The sequence below is a fragment of the Amblyraja radiata genome, chromosome 14, assembly GCF_010909765.2.
Source record: "Amblyraja radiata isolate CabotCenter1 chromosome 14, sAmbRad1.1.pri, whole genome shotgun sequence".
Taxonomy (NCBI): domain Eukaryota; kingdom Metazoa; phylum Chordata; class Chondrichthyes; order Rajiformes; family Rajidae; genus Amblyraja; species Amblyraja radiata.
The window spans coordinates 20,541,336-20,559,537 of record NC_045969.1 but is presented as its reverse complement, the minus strand read 5'-3'; the positions used below and the strand labels follow the sequence as shown (position 1 = coordinate 20,559,537).

At 44.5% G+C, this 18,202-nt stretch overlaps 1 protein-coding gene and 1 long non-coding RNA gene across 2 annotated transcripts in view; one reads left to right on the top strand and one right to left on the bottom strand.

Annotated features, from left to right (window-relative positions):
• reps2 (RALBP1 associated Eps domain containing 2) overlaps window positions 1–10,745 on the bottom strand; it is a 132,788-nt gene extending 122,043 nt beyond the window's left edge. The window contains exon 1 of the mRNA XM_033032735.1: window positions 10,345–10,745. Within this exon, the coding sequence (XP_032888626.1) occupies window positions 10,345–10,524 (180 nt within the window). The 5' untranslated portion in view covers window positions 10,525–10,745. The remainder of the gene's footprint in view (window positions 1–10,344) is intronic.
• Window positions 10,746–10,780: 35 nt separating this feature from the next.
• LOC116980475 lies at window positions 10,781–14,360 on the top strand. Its single transcript, XR_004413977.1, has 2 exons — window positions 10,781–10,861; window positions 13,893–14,360. It is a non-coding gene; the product is annotated as an uncharacterized LOC116980475 (long non-coding RNA).
• The last annotated feature ends 3,842 nt before the right edge of the window (window positions 14,361–18,202 follow it).

The following is an 18,202-nucleotide window of genomic DNA, read 5'->3' as shown; positions in this document are numbered from 1 at the left end:
GATTCCAACATCTGCAGTTTCTTGTGAAGCCATTTATGTTAGCATGTCTTAGTTTATGATCAAATTTGTAACTGCATCATAAATATAGATTTTTTTTTAGTGAAAAGTAACGATTTACTTAACTATAAATTATTAATACGGAGCCTTACCTTCCAAAAAATAACCCAATATTCATACCATCTACTTTTACTTTTCTTTTAATAGTGGGATCTAGCAATATTAAGAAAGTACAAGTTAAAAAGCAATCTTCAGAACAACAAGGAAGGAGAACAGGAATGGTGACTAGGGTCAAATAATTTATGTCTTACCATGAAAGACAAGGTTGTATTTAAAAAGTGCCTTTTGTTGTGAAGTACTATGCAACAAGCCATGAGGTAAATCATAGTCATTCTGTAGCTGACTATGTATAGAGCGTGTTTTCAGAAACAGTTAATCTATTTGATTGATGGCAGTTCAGGAATAAATATTGGCCAGGTCATACAGCATGAAAATTGACGGCATGCTGATCACCAAGCACCCATTTTCAACAACAAATCCCATTCTTTTTTTATTCCTCCCACATTCTCATCAACTCTCTAGATTTTATCACTCATGACTCACCTACATACTAGGGACAATTAACAGTGGCCAATTGACCTCCAAATTCACATGTCTTTGGAATATGGGAGGAAACCTCTGGTGTCACATGGCGAATGTACACAATCTATTCGGCAGCACCAAGGGTCAGGACTGAACCAAGGTCATTCAATCTGTTTGGCATCTGCTTCACTAGCTTTGGCACTCTGCCACTCCCATCTCTTTCAACATAATGCCATGGAATCCTTTGTCTACTTGAGAGGTCAAAGTCATACCCAAACCTTGGCACTTCAACACAAAATGTTACTGGAGCAACAGCCTAGATTTTGCATGCAAAAGGCTGAGGATGTTCTTGAATTCATGACGTTCTCTCGAAAGATGAGCATGACTGGTCTTTTCAACAACAAAAGTAGGGTGGTGTGCTGAGGTTCGAAGTGAAGCAGGTTAACATTAGACCTAAGAGACATTTGAACTGTGCTGAAAATTAATGAATGAACTAGGCTCTAAAAAAGAGAGATGGAGAGATAACTACCGAGCTTGTTTAGAGAGCTATAGTCTCAACATTCAATGATCAGACAAAAGAACTGGGGATGCACAAGAAAACAGTGCTGAAATGTCTCAAAAATATGTAGGACTAGAAAACTGCAGTTTTAAGGATGGTTGAGGCTGTGTACAGAAATTTGAAAAGCAATGATGGACCAAAAATAAAATGAGATCAGCAAATATAAAGGTCTTACAATTAAATCAAGTTCATTGAAGGTTCATGGGAGATTGGCAAAGAGAGTATTAGAATGAATAAATCTAGAATGAATACAACTAAAGATAAATATTTTGTTATTATTTGGGCCGAGATAGGGCTGGTGATGACCAATATTTGACAAGTGTTAAACAGATGTGTGTTGAAGATGATAATGGCTGAAGCTCTGTGCGTAGTACAGCAGGGCACTATGATAAAAGTCACCAACATTTTGGTTCAACTTGAATTGGTGGCCTGTGAACCAATGTTGACAAAGGTTTATAAAATAAGAGAGCAAAAGAATCCTATAATCAACAACTAATTGTAATACTAATTAAACACTTTATTCAGAACTGAAGGGTGGAATATTGTGGATTCATGATGATATTAGGCCAGGAAATGAATTCCTTAAATAGCATCTCTGCAGGCACCAGCAGTGGGGTTGGAGTTGTCCTTACACACACACATACACCTTTGCAGTAAAAATAGAATCCAGAAATAAGAACTGGGTTTGGATAAGAAATTTGCCAAAATTCAAATCGGTGTATTTTCCCCAAAGTTACATTTAAGTGTGTATGCAATGTGCATTAATAATGCTGGAACCATGACTAGCATTGATAACAATTCCCTGGTAAATAGATAATTGTAGTCCACATATTAAATCATGAATGAAGAAACAAAATTCTCAAATGTCTTTTTCCTTTCATATTCCAGGATTTTGCTTTTGTATAAACATGCATACATCCGCAAAATCTCTTAGTTCTCATGTAACGTCATAAACATGAAATGCTAACCCTACCCTCCTCTCTTCAGAGATGTTGCCAAGCCTGCTGAGTGTTGCAATAATTTGTTGCCTTTTCAGTTGTCTTTCTAGTTCAGCAGCATTTTATTCCCTGCTTTTACAGTTTTCATGCTCATTAATCATTCTGCTAAACACCACAAAATATATACAAAAACTATTTATTCTGCACCACGAGATCCTCCACTTGTGTTTGTGGGGTGTTATTTAACTAAAAGTAATACAGTTTGCAAATCAAGTAGATGGCTTGCTGCCTACTAGGACAAACATTGAACATTATTTTACACTGGAGGGTAGGGTTAAGATTAGGGTTAGAGTTCCTCTGTCGCAATCCAAACTCCCGGGATAAATGCTCCAATTTACCAGATGTTGTTAGCAAGTTAGCATGTGGCCCTAGTCCAATGATTGCAAACCAATGCATTGCAATGGAGCAACATTTATTCAGAAATGTGAATAGTTTACAATTGGTAACACTGTATACAGTTCTCCGTTTTAAATTATTTAGTTAACATATGACAACAGCTCCCAGGAGGAAAATTATGAATTAATAGTGACATATTAATTTCAATTTTTTTCTTAAAATTAAACTGCACTACACAGTTCCTTTAAAGTACACGATTCCATTAGCTTAGTTGGCAAACTTCCCCTGCAGGTTATGCTAATCCAATTCACTCCACCCATTATCGGAAAGTGGGAGAGTGCTCTGACAGCAAAATAAAGGTTAGTGGTGCAAAATAAAACCTCTGCATTGCTAATGCCCTGTCATCCAGAACGAGTTATGCCTCAGAATAAACTGCTTATACACCAGTGATATGGACATTGATTGGTCAGTGGAAAGTGGTCTGCATGTGAAGTATTGAAATAAAAATCCAACCTGGTCGACAATGACCCTACCAATCAGCAAATGGATGCAGAAACAAAGAACTGCAGATACTGTCTGAAGGGCCTGTCCCACTGCGGGGACCTAATTGGCGAGTTTATAAGAGTTTGCGCTCAACACATACTCGCAGCATGGTCGACATGAGGTCCTAGGAGGTCTTTGTAATTCTCCTTCCTGCTCGAAAGTAGGCCCCGCATACTCGAGGCCTCAGTTAGGTCGTGGCGGGTTTTTTTTAGCATGCTGAAAGATGCCCGCAAGTAAAAAAAGGTCGCCATGGAAAAAAATCTATTTTTTTTACTCATAGGTTTAGTCGAAGTAGGTCGGCATGTTATTCGTAGGTAATCGAAGGCAATCGAAGGTAATCAAGGGTAGTCGAAGGTAATCGAAGGTAGTCATAGATAAGGGCGTCCCACTTGCATGCGATTGCTTGTGTTTGGCGCGACCAAACGGAAGCAGAGTTCACGCGAAGTTCGCGTTAAGTACACGCGTGACAGCTGGGCAGGAGGCGGGCCGACTTAATTTGGGTGTCGCACGGCGTGGGGTGATGACGTCATCACGCAACGACACGCCGGGCGCTGACGTCATCGCGCAACGCCACGCTGCATACGCCGTCAAGACGCTGCGTATGACCGCAATGCACCTGCGTGCCGACAGGCCGTTGGCTCGCGAAGATTTCGGCCACTCCCAGAATTTTGGAGCCCCGTGCGATGTCGGGACCAGCCCTGCACAACTCCGCGCTTCTAAGTGGGACCGGCCCCGCGCGGCCATACGGTGCCCGTACACCTCAAGTGACCACGAGGTCGTGTAATTTGCGAGCCAAGGTCGCGTAAGTGGGACAGGCCCTATAGTCTTCAACATAGACGAAGGAGATCGAAGGAGGTCGTCTTCACTCTCCACTACTCGGTGTCCAATTTTCCCGAAGCTAGTCTTCAACAGTCGAAGGAGGTCTTCTACATAGTCGAAGGAGGTCTTCAACATGACACTTTTTCATACTCTCCTAAACTCTTCTACACTCGCAAATTAGGTCTCCTCAGTGGGTCAGGCCCTTTAAACCAAAGATAGACACAGCATGCTGGAGTAACTTAGTGGGTCAGGCAGCAACTCTGGAGGAAAAGGATAGATGTGTCAGCTAGGGACCCATCTTTAGAAGAAGGGTCCCGAGCTGATACATCACCTAATATTTCCCCCCAGTAATGCTGCCTGACCATGGCCGTCCGAAGGGAGTGTGCGATGGGTGTGGTCGCACCCCACCATTTTTTTCCAGAGTTTTAAAAAATCTAGCGAAAAAAATTAAAAGTATTGGGGCGTAATAGTTTTTTATTCTACACAAGGACAGAGGGAGCCTTGCCTTTGGGCTCCTCTTGCAGCCATACAGTCACTGGATGAATCCTGGCATTGCGCTCGATGACCGAGAGGGCAGAGGCTTGTTCTTCCCCGAGCTATCGCTGCTCGCTGCTCGCTCTCCGAGTTTGGGCAGCTCACGTGGCGAAACTTGAGGGCAAGACTTTCGAAGGCGGCGTCGGCGGCAAACTTCTCCATGGCCAGGTTCTCGATTACCTCGGGCTCGAGTCCACAGTGCTCGAAGAAACTGTCCAAGCCCGAGCAGGCTTGGGAGAAGTGGCAGCTGAGGTCGTGTGCGAGCGCCACAACCCACCGCTTGAGCGGCTCCTTGGGGCAACCTGCCGCTGCTTCTCAGGGCGCTGCTAGCGTGGTTACTTTAGCACCCTGGGATGATGCTGGCGTAGCGACGGGGGGGGGGGGGAGGGAGAGGGAAGAGGAGGGGGGAAGAGAGGAGAGAGGCTGGATAGGGGATAGGAGGGGAGGAGAGAGATGGGGGGGAGATGAGGGGGGGTGAGAGGAGAGGAGGAGAGAGGAGTGGGGGGGAGAGGAGGGGGCAGAGAAGGAGGGGAGAGGAGGCGGGGGGGGGGGGGGGGAGGAGGAGGGGAGAGGAGCAGCAGGGAGCGGGTGTCAACCAAAGGAGGAAGGAGGGGTGGGGGGGTGACGACACTCGCAGCACGAGCAAGATGGCGCAGACTTCAAAGTTTGTCAGATTTTTGAAGATTTTCATTAATAACAAGAAATAAAGCATGAAATTTTCAGATAAGGTGTTTTTGGAATCCATGGGGAAAAATCTCTACCAGAATATGTAAACATTTTACCGTTAACGCATCCTTTTTTCGCGAAGCTGTGATTAAACACAAACAAATACACACACGAACAAACACACACACGTCCAAGATCAAACTTTTAATAGTTACTAGACCAAGTGGGACCAGTTGGGTCCCATCCCCTCAACGAGCGGGGGAGAGGGGCTGCATGAGGCGTCACACACACACTAACCACCTTCCACACAAACACATACACACTAACCCCCCCCCCCCCCACACATACTAACCACCCCCATTGATATTATACTAATATTATTCATTTGCTCCTTTTACCCTATCCACTTCCTATCCACTCAGTCATAGCTCTCCAACTCGCAGGCATGTCTAGAGAGGGAGGGAGGTAGAGAGAGAGCAGAGAGAATAGGGGCAGAGTCAGAAAGAGAGGGGCAGAGACAGAGAGAGAGGGGGGTAAGAGAGGGGGGGGGAGTGGGGGGAGAGAGAGGGGGAGAGAGAAGGGGGAGAGAGAGGGGGGGAGAGAGAGGGGAGGGAGAGAGAGGGGAAGGGAGAGAGGGGAGGGGGAGAGACCCGAACCAAGGCACGAGCGGGTGGGCAAGTGAGCGAGTGTCGACCAAAGGAGTGCCAGTTGGGCCGACGCAGTCTTCAGCTATGATCATTGATCTTCAGTCGACAGGGCGACTTTTCAACAGTGGGGGGAGGAGGGAGGGGTGGGAGGTGACGTCAGTCACATCGCAAGCAGACGGCAGGCAGGCAGATCCATTGTCACGTCATCAGCGAAAAACAGGTGTTTTGATTACAAATTTGATCAGATTTGTGAACATTTTTATTCATGACTCAAGAAATAAAGCACAATGTTTTCAGGTAAGTCGATTTCGGACTCTAGGGGGTAAATCTCTACTAGAATATGTAAAAACTTTCCCGTGGGCACGCCGTTTTTTGAGAAGATGTGAAACCACACAAACAAATAAATAAATACGCACACACACATCCAAGATCAGAGTTTTATAGTTATAAGGATATGATTGAATCAAAATCAAGAATTATAAATTCACATTTCAAAAATGGCTTCACAATTCAGTAGTACTGATTTTCAGTATTCCATACAGATATATGAGAAAACATGAGATTGCATGCAAAATACTGATTTTCAAAAATCCAGTTTCTGTGTAGTACATTCTATTGCATTTATGTGAGAAATACCGATTTCCCCAACAAAATACTGATTTTCACCCATCAAAATACGGAAATGCTCGGTGAAACTCTGGCAGCTCTGCAATTATTCCCAATCACAATGTGTTTGAGAATTCAAAATGTAATTTGTGATCTTGTTTTATGAGTCATCATGGAACTAGAATTTGTTATAATGGTATGACAGTAAAATAGGTTAGTTTGAAAGCGATCATAGTAATGTAAATGCACCATTTAGTTTGACCTCAATTTTAATTATGGAAATTGAAGTTGAACTAAATGTTGTATTCACATCACTATTCCATGTTGAAATTGATGTGATGTGAAGTTGTTAGGTCAGGAGGACCATTAAAGGTGCACTGCACACACTAACAGTCGAGCAGTAACAGGCAATCAAATCAACACACAGAGCATTTTCTAAAAAAAGCTTTTCTCTACTGCAAAAACATAACAGTATTTTATTTGCAGTTTTTGCATGCTCCTTTATAACATTTTACATAACATTTTACAACAGTTCAACGATTATTAAAACAAGGACAATTTCAATTCTTGATTTTTTTAAATGTATACAACAATGAACCCAATCATCCCATTCCACCCAACCATTACTCTTGACTCAACCAAAATAATTTCTGATATATTGGTCATAAATTTGGTGCAAAAATGCTCCAAAATAAGGTTCAGAATGCACCAGAGAGCATCTAAAACTCTAGAGCTTCCAGGGCCCTTAAGCGGCCCCTGGACCCCGGCCGCAAGGGACTTCGAACTTCGCGCTTGTGATGTGCGCTGCGTGCATATTATTTCACATTAAATTTTTGTAATCCTGTCATGCCATCCCCTTTTTGAAAAGCTTCATACTGGCCTGCTGACCCACTGAGTTATTCCACCACTTTGTATCTAGCAAATAGATGGATTTTTTTGAGCCCCAAGAAGATCCAGAAGTTGATTCCAGAGATGATGCAAGGGTGAGTGCCTTTGACATCAAGGCAGCACTTTACTGAAACAAATTGCAAAGAGCCCTGATAAAGGCTGTGATGTTTGTAGTTATTGCAGGCTGATGAACTCAAGTAGTTCAGCAGAGCAGGGCCCAAGATTGCTTTATCAATTCTTATCTCTTCCTTCTAATGTGGATTGTTCAGTGATGATTGCATGGTGTTCTGGCCAGTGTGAAATTCCCCAGATAATTAAGCTGTCATTTCTCTGCAAAAGAACCTCTTGCTTGCGCTGACAAAAGTGCTGGAGAAACTCAGCGGATGCAGCAGCATCTATGGAGCGAAGAAAATAGGCAACGTCTTGGGCCGAAACCCTTCTTAATTAATTAATGTTTTGTTTATAGGGACAGTGCATATTAATGAACATTTGCATGTAAATATGCGAGATTGTAGCCAATCAGTAGCTAATTTCCGTCTCTAGTCCCAGGCAAAGGTAGGTGAAGTGTCTTGCCCAAGGACACAACGACAGTACACACTCCAAGCAGGATTCGAACCGGCCACCTTCAGGTTGCCAGCCGAACACTTAGCACATTGCGCCATCTGTCGTTCTTCAGACTGATGTAGGGTTGGGGGGGGAAATCAATGTTTATGCCGCAAGGGTGCTAACTGCCCAAGCGGAATATGAGGTGCTGCTCCTCCAATTTCCGGTGGTGCTCACTCTGGCCATGGAGGAGGCCCAGGACAGAAAGGCCGGATTCAGAATGGGAGCGGGAGTTGAAGTGCTGAGCCACCGGGAGATCAGGTTGGTTAATGCGGACTGAATGGAGGTGTTCGCTTGGGCCGATAGCCTCATTAGCACACATGAATACTTAACTGCATTACTATACCGAATGTTCCCAGGACCCACACTGTGTTTGTGCTAGGGAGAGCAGGAGATTCTTCATTATTTTATTGCAAATATATGCAGGATGTATAGATTACTCTATGGCCATTATGCCACCAATTCAATACAGTGTTTTACAATAGCTCAATAACACCGATGTTTTCCCTCTTAAGCAATGCACCCACGAGGCATTTGAGAAGCTGTTACTACACAAGACTCCAGCCCCTTGATAAAGGCAGCATGTTCCTAGAATATGATTCTCCTCACAAGATTTTTGTGGTGGCTTCACTGAGGTTCAGTGTGCCCCTCAACACGTACTCCAGCACCTTAGATTGCACCAGATGACAGCATTCACTAGTGTTGGTGTCTGTCAAGGACCAGCCCCTGAATAAGTCTTCTGTTATGTAGCTACTTGTGGCAAACCTTGACAAGGACAATTGCAGACCTTTTCTTGGCAATTGGAGAGTTCCCGGATGTTGGACCATAGTCTCATCTCCATGCCAGCCTAGTAGTACAGTGGCACAGCAGTGTGCTGTAGTAGTGCTTCTGCCTCACAACGCCAGAGATCCAGGATCAATCCCAACCTCGAGTGCTATCTTTGTGGAGTTTGCATGTTCTTCCTGCTACTGTGTGGGTTTCTTCTGGGTACCAGTTTCTTCCCACATCTTAAAGAGTAGGTTTGTGAGTTAATTGGCATCTGTAAATTGCCCCTAGTGCGCAAGGAGTGGATGGGTTAACATAACACTAGTGTGAACAGGTGATTGATGGTCAGCGTGGGTTTGGTGGGCTGAAGGGCCTGTCCCGGTGCTGTATCTTGGTGTTTGTTTGAGTTCTGGCAGTAAGGCATTCTGCCAAATGACATTAACAGTCTGCTTGAGAAACCATCCTAGGTCCTTCTGCCATTAGTTATTGTGTGCTGACCACAGACCACTGTCAGACTGCTGACCCAAGACATATTTCTGCAGAAATGGTGCTATGAAGAACAGGTAGTGTGGCAAAGTCCAGCTGAAATGATAACTGAGTGGCAACAAGGCCAAGTCCATCATTAATAATGCTGGAGATAAGTACAACCTCATTACATGGTTGTACTTGGTCTTTGTGTACTTTGGGTCCACATATACTGGTGGTCATCAGGATGAGGGCTACATTGGGTATGTTTTTGCCCCTAATTGTCTGAAGACCTGAATAAAACAACCCAATAGATGTCTCCGTCCCGGTCCCCGCATGAAATGGATGGTGGCAGACACTAGTCATTGCACAGGAGTGGGGTACAGGCCACACTCGTGCTCCTTCCAGCAACACAACACTCTCAGAAAATTGACTGAATGTGAAGAGTTATCAAACCCACTATTTATCTCAACATTAATATGAGTTGACCATTTTATGCTGGAAAATCGAAGGTAGACAAAAATGCTGGAGAAACTCAGGGGGTGCGGCGGCATCTATGGTGAGAAGGAAATGGGCAACGTTTGGGGTCTGAAGAAGGGTTTCGGCCCGAAACGTTGCCTATTTCCTTCGCTCCATAAATGCTGCCGCACCCGCTGAGTTTCTCCAGTATTTTTGTCAACCAGGATGAAGTGGTCCATTTGATGAACGCCCCGTGCACTGAAGCACCCAGTCCTCCAATGTGCAGGTTTAAGACGCACATCATGCGCTTTAAATGTGCAACCAGAGTCAGTGCATGAAAATATCTAACTGACAGTCACACGACTGCAATGGTTCAAGGCTGCAATCTATCTTTGCCATCACCAGGGAATTACCGCAAGCAACAGATGGCCATCAAAAAGCATCAAGAGAAGGAACAAAAAAGTATACACCATTTTAAAAAGAGAAAACTAACGCTCAGTCCACGTTGATCACGAAATTATGCGGAATTGCGAAGGATGTAGTCCAGAGGACGCGAACAACAAAACATTTTGAACGCGGCCGATGTATGTATGCATCAGTAGAGTTCAGCCGCCACTGTAACGAGTCATTTCGAGAGAAATTGTGTCACCTCCACAACACACCATTTATAGGATGCTCATTATTTTATTCGAATTCCACCCACCCCCCCACCCAGGCAAACTCTTGCAACTTGACTGTTTAAAAACAATGAAAATGTGTACATTTGAAATTGCAGTGACAGTCTGACAAAAAAGTTGAAGTTATGCAACGGCACTCCATGCAGCATCTCATTACACAAAGACATGTTTCAGATAAATGACATTGCTTCTCCTCTTACCTGATGTAGAGCGTCTGGAGGGAGCTGGGACGCTCGGAACAACTCGGCAACTTTGGTTCCGGCGGCAACTTTGCCCCGGTCGTCGGCATCTGAGGAAGCGAAGGAGAAGAGGTCGGAGAAGCAATTCTCCTCGCTGTCACTTAGAAGCATGCCCGGGGCACGCGCGCTCTCCCGGGACATTCTACAGCTGTCCTCGCTCGCGGACACCAGGACACCTTCTCTCGACTGCAGGCACAAGCAGTTGCCTGGCCAGATCAGAACTTAGTTCGCACTGTTCCTCCTGCAACTGCCGCTCGCTGTTTATCATTCACTGGTCTCCTCTGCTCAGCGCCGCTTCAATATTTTCTTTTATTATTTCCTCCCGCAGCCACACGCGTCGGCAGCCACCGCCATTTTTTTTAACCAGCCGGCCTGACGTCAGCGCAACTCCGCTGCGGCTCGGCTAACAGCAGCTGCACAAGACGCTTGAACCAGGGAAGAGCTTGCAGAACTGTTCCCATCCCTGCATCGAGAATGGGTACTTTTAATTCCTGTGCATTATTTTCATTCACCGGTCTCCATCGGCAAATTTTTTTTTTTAAACGATGGAGCGTTTAATTTGCAGAGTTCTTCATTTGCACGATTCAGGTGAGGTTTTGGTGTACCTGGGTCAATTCATGCTCGCAGAATATCTGGAGAAATGCAAAGGGGAAATTTGATTTTGCATTTTTAAAGGGCGGTTATCGAGCCAACTATACCAATCGTTTTTTTTAAGACAGTGTATGAAATGCAATGAAACACAAGGTTTGATAGCGTGCAGAAAAGAGCACGGACATTGGCGATGAGTAGTTGTCGGAATATTCGTTGGGCGTTTTTGTTCACAAACCAGTATTTCCAGAAATCAGCTTCCACTTTAGATCTAAACAACGAACATTTGATCAGATTCAGAAAGGCAAGCAGATTCCTATTGATCTGGCTAAAAGTAAGTGCAAAATATAAGAAAAAGTCTGAATAAGGGCTCGACCCGAAACGTCACCTATCCGTGTTCTCCAGAGAAGTTGCCTGACCCGCTGAGTCACTCCAGCATTCTGTGTAACTCTTTGGCAAACCAGCATCTGCCGCCCCTTGTTATTACGAATATTACTAAATATATGAGCAGGGAGTAGTCGTATCCAAATCAAAACGAAAAAATACCTACTGGAAGAACTCAACGGGCCAGGCAGCTTCCGTGGAAGGAAATGGACCGACGACGTTTCGCGACAGGACCCCTTTTCGGACTGAAGATCCTGACCCGAAACGTCGTCTGACTGTTTCCCTCGACAGATGCTACCTGGCACACTGAGTTCATCCAGTACTATGGGGTTTTTTTGCACCGTACTCCAACACCGGCCGTATCTGGTGACTCTAACGAAAAACGAACAGCTCTGTTAAGTTTTACCCAGTATCCGAACACGAAACGCGGTTTATTCCGACCTATAAATAGACACAACGTGCTGGAGCAACTCAGCGGATCAGGCAGCATCTCTGGAGAACGGGGATGGGTGACGTTTCGGGTAGGGACCCTTCTTCAGACCCGAAACGTCACCCACCCCTTTACTCCAGAGATGCTGTCTGATCCACTGAGTTACTCCAGCACTTTGGTATAAATCTTCGGTGTAAACCAGCATATTTGCAGTTCTTTTCTACACGTTTAATCCGACCTGTTGAGTGCTCCCGGCACTATTTGAAGTGCTTATTTTATTCTAGATGTAATGATGCATCCATTCAATTAAAATATAAACTAGCAGGTTATTTCGTTAGACTACATAAAAATAAATTGAATTAAACCATCTGAAATTTCACACCAGTACAAAAGGACAAATGAACAACTAGTTTTAAATAACTTTTTTTTAAAACGGAATGCAAAAGGTGATTGCTTTTGTTTCGCAAAGCCGTTTAAAAGTAATTTAGTAAATTAAAATCAGATTGTTAAACAAATCAGACACATTAAAATGAAGAGAATATCTGAAGAAGGGTCTCGAACCGAAACGTCACCCGTTCCTTCTCTCCAGAGATGCTGCCTGTCTCCAGCTTTTTGTGTCTATCTTACGTTTTACCTTTATCAGTTTTTAAATGTTAACACTGGCGTCCTCTGGTGTATGATCAAATAAAGAAAATTAGCTGGCGTGCTCCTCTTTCCCTTAATATTGGATGCTTTCATCGCTAGCACGAAAAGAATGTCGTTCGCAATTTGCAGTTAATATGTTTGCCATAATTCGAAGCCCTTGAAAAAAGATCCTTCCCGAGCCGGTCACGGATTATGACAAGTTGTGAATAAATGACGATTAATTTCTTAACCTGCATTAAATTGCACGATATAGTATGTAAGATACATAAATAAACTTTGCTGGGAAACAATATTTATTTATCAATTACGTGCGATCACATAATTTTCAATGAATTTAATTACGTTAAAGCCTATTCGCCAATAAAATCTACTATAAAATTATCCGTACATCACTTTAGATACCTACTTTATTTTATGAACATTTCGGGAGATAATATAGTTTTAAAAACATTTTAATGCGTAAGGCCAAATTACTTTTATTCCAGATTTTTTTTCCAGATTTTCTTATAGTAAAAAAAACCGCTTAATATTGATTTCCCATTCACGTGCTATGGATTTCTTCCTATCCCCTTTAAAGGATTCAAATAAACATTTTCTAAATATTGATTGTTCAGATGATCTGATTAATTTTGTTTATTCATTCATTCTGATCGTTTTAATTGCCAACTGTTTTCTATGTCAACTTAAATATATCTTGATATCAATTTCTAATGGGCCCGACAGGTCACGAAGAAACAAGAGATGCAAGATACTGGTTTACAAGAAAAGACACACAGTTGGAAAGGCAGTAACTCAGCTGGAAAGGCAGAACTGGAGGACATGGAGAGGTGACATGGATAGTCCCGAAACGTCACCTATACTTGTTCTCCAGACATGCTACCTGGCCCGCTGAGTTACTCCAGCACTTTGTGTCTTTTTTTAAAATTAAAAGAAACAAAGTTAACTTTTGTATTTTATAATGAGCTGTGCGCCGTTCACGTTCGCAAACGCGAACTACACTGGAGTTCAGTTGCTTGAAAGCTTAATTCTGTTTGACAACTACCACACATAAAACTTTCGAATTCTGTTCACTTTGAAAACTTGTTGGTGTTATCGCTGCATCTGCTGTAATCTGGCAGACATTGATAAACAGACCTGGAACAGGGATTGTGAGGCATCGCAAAAGAACTAGGTGAAAGCAAAATTTCGGCATCGGAAGTCGTAATTGGGAAATTTAGTCTCGACCCGAAACGCCACCCATTCCTTCTCTCCAGAGATGCGCCTGTCCCGCTGAGTCATTCCAGCTTTTTGTGTCTATTTTCGGTTTAAACCAGCATCTGCAGTTCCTTCCTGCACAATTTAGTGGAGCCACGCTATTCAAACTTCAGAAAATACTGAAAGCTGCTAAATAGCTGGTACGTGCTAGGAAAAGATTACCGTTGTAAAATAATAATAAAGTAATCTGTTGCATTGTTCTTCACAGGAGCATCTTAAGATCACAAAGCAGTTTAAAAACGCACATTAAATCAATGCGATGCGCATTAATGTTGTGTGTGCCTTTGTTAACACGGAAAGTACGGCTCAAAGACTGGCACAGACGAATGCCGCGGGTCAGATAGCACCCGTGGAGGGCGTTCACCGACGACGTTTCGGGTTGGGACCCGAATTTAAGGCGAATTGCTCCCACCATCTGACAACGTTACTCAGTAATCTGCCACTAGATGGTGCACATGTTGCCTGGTGCACGTTTATTTCTGCAAGGACTGGCGTAGACAAGCTCAGCAGTTCAGGCCATACACTTGGGATGCAGCGCTCTAAAACGTCAAATCACACAATTGCTAAATTCTCATAACTTTTGTGAAATTTTGGCAACACCTGCACCAAAACACTGTTCCAATGTTTGTGTTATTTCCTTATAAGCAAAATAAACGTCACTCAGCTTGGCATTTCTCATTCAGTTGAGTAAAGTGCATGTCCAGATTCCGACTTCCACAAATTGCATGTCAATGTCTGAGGATGTTAAATAACAGCTCAGTAGTTGAGACAGTGTGTACGTTTTCTTTTCAGTCTGAAGAAGGGTCTCGACCCGAAAAGTCACCCATTCCTTCTCTCCAGAGATGCTGCCTGTCCCGCTGAGTTACTCCAGCTTTTTGTGTCTATCTTCGGTTTAAACCAGCATCTGCAGTTCCTTCTTACATGTTGTGTTTCTTCACTGTTTGAAGAATGGTCCAGATCCGAAACGTCTCCTATACATAAGATAGACACAAAGTGCTGGGTCAGGCAACATCTCTGCAGAAAAGGAACAGGTGACGTTTCGGGTCGGAATCCTTCTCAGACTAACCCGCTGATTTGCTCCAGCACTTTGTGTCTATCTTCAGTATAAACTTGCATCTGCAATTCCTTCCTACACGTCACCTCTCCATGTTCTCCAGAGATGCTGCCTGATCCGCTGGGTTACTCTATCACTTTGTGTCCTTAGCAGTGCTTCTTTTATACTTTTAATATATAAAACTGTGTCCTTCAATTTATTTAATCCTCCACGACCCTTTTCCACGATGACTGGAAAACGGTAGTTTTTGTCCTTTGAAAATGTTGCTTCGGTTGTAAAAATGAGGCAGCAGCCAACCGTCTGTGTGAAAATGCCTTATTTCTATTCTACCCAACAACTTGAAAAGAGAACTGCACCATGATTCAGAAGATTGGGGCTGCGAATTTGCTTCCTGCACAGGCCTCAAGAGAGATGGTTGACAGCAGTCACACCAGATATTCACATTGTCAGAAGCTGCCAGTTCCCGAGATTGTCCAGAAGCTTTCGGTATTCCCGGCAATTGTAGTACACATTACGTTCAGTTGTGCGTGCCTTGATTCAAACTGACGTCTACTTCCATGGTGCTGGCAATTTTTTGTCATCTTTAGTCTGCTGACATGTGTTTACTTAGTCATACAGTGTGGAAACAGTCCCTTCAGCTGAACCTGCCCACGCCAAATTTATGCCCCATCTACACTATTCCCACCTGCCCACACTTGGCCCACAACCCACTAAACATATCCTATTCACGTTATGATAGAACCTCAATTACCACCTCCAGCATATACCCACCACCCTTTGTGTGAAGGGAGGGAGTGCCACACATTTGCTTGCATCGTCTTTTGGAATCATCTTTTGGATGAGCTGTAAGCTGAGGCATTGTCTGCTCTATTAGAAGGATATAAGCAGTCATAGGCACTACTTTTAAGAAAAGCAGCAGAGTTATTGCTTTCCTATGACAAAGACTATACTTCAAATAAACGTAATAGCTCATTAAGTGCTTTGGGATATTCCAAGGTAGTGAAACATAGAAATTAGGTGCAGGAGTAGGCCATTCGGCCCTTCGAGCCTGCACCGCCATTCAATATGATCATGGCTGATCATCCAACTCAGTATCCCGTACCTGCCTTCTCTCCATACCCTCTGATCCCCTTAGCCACAAGGGCCACATCTAACTCCCTCTTAAATATAGCCAATGAACTGGCCTCGACTACCCTCTGTGGCAGGGAGTTCCAGAGATTCACCACTCTCTGTGTGAAAAAAGTTCTTCTCATCTCGGTTTTAAAGGATTTCCCCCTTATCCTTAAGCTGTGACCCCTTGTCCTGGACTTCCCCAACATCGGGAGCAATCTTCCTGCATCTAGCCTGTCCAACCCCTTAAGAATTTTGTAAGTTTCTATAAGATCCCCTCTCAATCTCCTAAATTCTAGAGAGTATAAACCAAGTCTATCCAGTCTTTCTTCATAAGACAGTCCTGACATCCCAGGAATCAGTCTGGTGAACCTTCTCTGCACTCCCTCTATGGCAATAATGTCCTTCCTCAGATTTGGAGACCAAAACTGTACGCAATACTCCAGGTGTGGTCTCACCAAGACCCTGTACAACTGCAATAGAACCTCCCTGCTCCTATACTCAAATCCTTTTGCTATGAAAGCTAACATACCATTCGCTTTCTTCACTGCCTGCTGCACCTGCATGCCCACTTTCAATGACTGGTGTACCATGACACCCAGGTCTCGCTGCATCTCCCCTTTTCCTAGTCGGCCACCATTTAGATAATAGTCTGCTTTCCTGTTTTTGCCACCAAAATGGATAACCTCACATTTATCCACATTATACTGCATCTGCCAAACATTTGCCCACTCACCCAGCCTATCCAAGTCACCTTGCAGTCTCCTAGCATCCTCCTCACAATAAGTGCCTGCTTTTTTCAAACATCAACTCATTCAAACTACAACCTGGAGCAATGTGAAGTAGTCAAGGATGAGTGATATTAAACATGCAGCATGCATCTTACCTAACTGAAAATAAAGTAACTGAGAGTAAGATTAATTTCACTGAATTTCTGTCACTTGTATCAGTGAAATACAGGCAGAATTGGCTGAAGCAGTGCAAGGTCGTGGACTTGAAAAGCTCTGATTGTATTACAGAAAATTATGCAAACTTTTTTTAACAATTGTTTATCTATCTATCTATCTATCTATCTATCTATCTATCTATCTATCTATCTATCTATCTATCTATCTATCTATCTATCTATCTATCTATCTATCTATCTATCTATCTATCTATCTATCTATCTATCTATCTATCTATCTATCTAAAAGTCTGATCTTGACCGCCTTTGGCCCACTGTGCTGCGATTTCCGAGAGAACGCCGTCACCTACGGCAGTCATTTTTGGCCAGCTCACTCAGAGCCCCCCTCCGCCTTTCAGGACCGGAGGATTTTTCCCATCGATGAAAAATCAGAGAGATATTAATGATTTTTTTTAAATCATCATTCTCTCTGCTGCACCTGCTGGAGGGAGGGGGAGGGACTATAAAACCAGGAAGTGGTGTACCTCACTCAGTCTCTGCAAGATGGAGGTCACGTCTCTCTGACCTCTGAATAACACTGAACACATATTTACTCAACTGTGAGTGCTCTTAATGTGGTTTGAAAATAAAAATATGGTTGGTTTGAAGTAAAAAGGCACTGCCTGCAAATGGTTGTTTGGGGGGGTTTGGGTTGAAGTAAAAAGGCACTCTCTCTCTCTCCTCCTCTCTATCCTCACCTCTCCCCCCCCCCCCATCTCTCTCCCCCCCTCTCTCTCCCCCCTCTCTCTCTCCCTCCCCCCTCTCCTCACCCCCCTCTCTCTCCCCCTCCTCCCCTCCCCCACCCTCCCTCCCCTAAACCCCCTCCCCTACCCCCTTCCCTCCACCCTCCCCCTCCCTGCACCCCACCTCTCCCCCCTCCCCTCACCTCCCTCTCAGCACCCTCTCTCTCTCCTCCTCACTCAGCACCCCTCTCTTCCCCAATGCCCCCCCTCTCTCTCTCTCCCCTCTTTCTCTCCCCTCCATCCCCTCCCCACCCCTAACCCCCCCCCCCCCTACCCCCTTCCCTCCCCCCTCCCTGCTCCCCACCTCGCCCCCCTCCCCTCACCTCCCCCCCTCTCTCCCCTCCATCCCCTTCCCCACCCTCCCTCCCTCCCCTAAACCCCCCTCCCCTCCCCTCCACACCCCCTACCCTCTTCCCTCCACCCACCCCTCCCTGCTCCTCACCCCCCCCCTCTCAGCACCCCCTCTCTCTTCCCCTCACTCTAACCCCCTCTCTCCTCCCCTCTCTCTCTCCCCTCCTCCCCCACCTTTCCCCCCTCACCCTCCCTCTTCTCCTCCCCTCCACCCCCTCCCCCTCTTGCCCCTCTCTCTCTGTCTCTGCCCTCACTCTCTATCCCCGCTCCCCCTCTCTAGATGTGACTGCAAGTTGGGGGCTATGCGTCAGTAG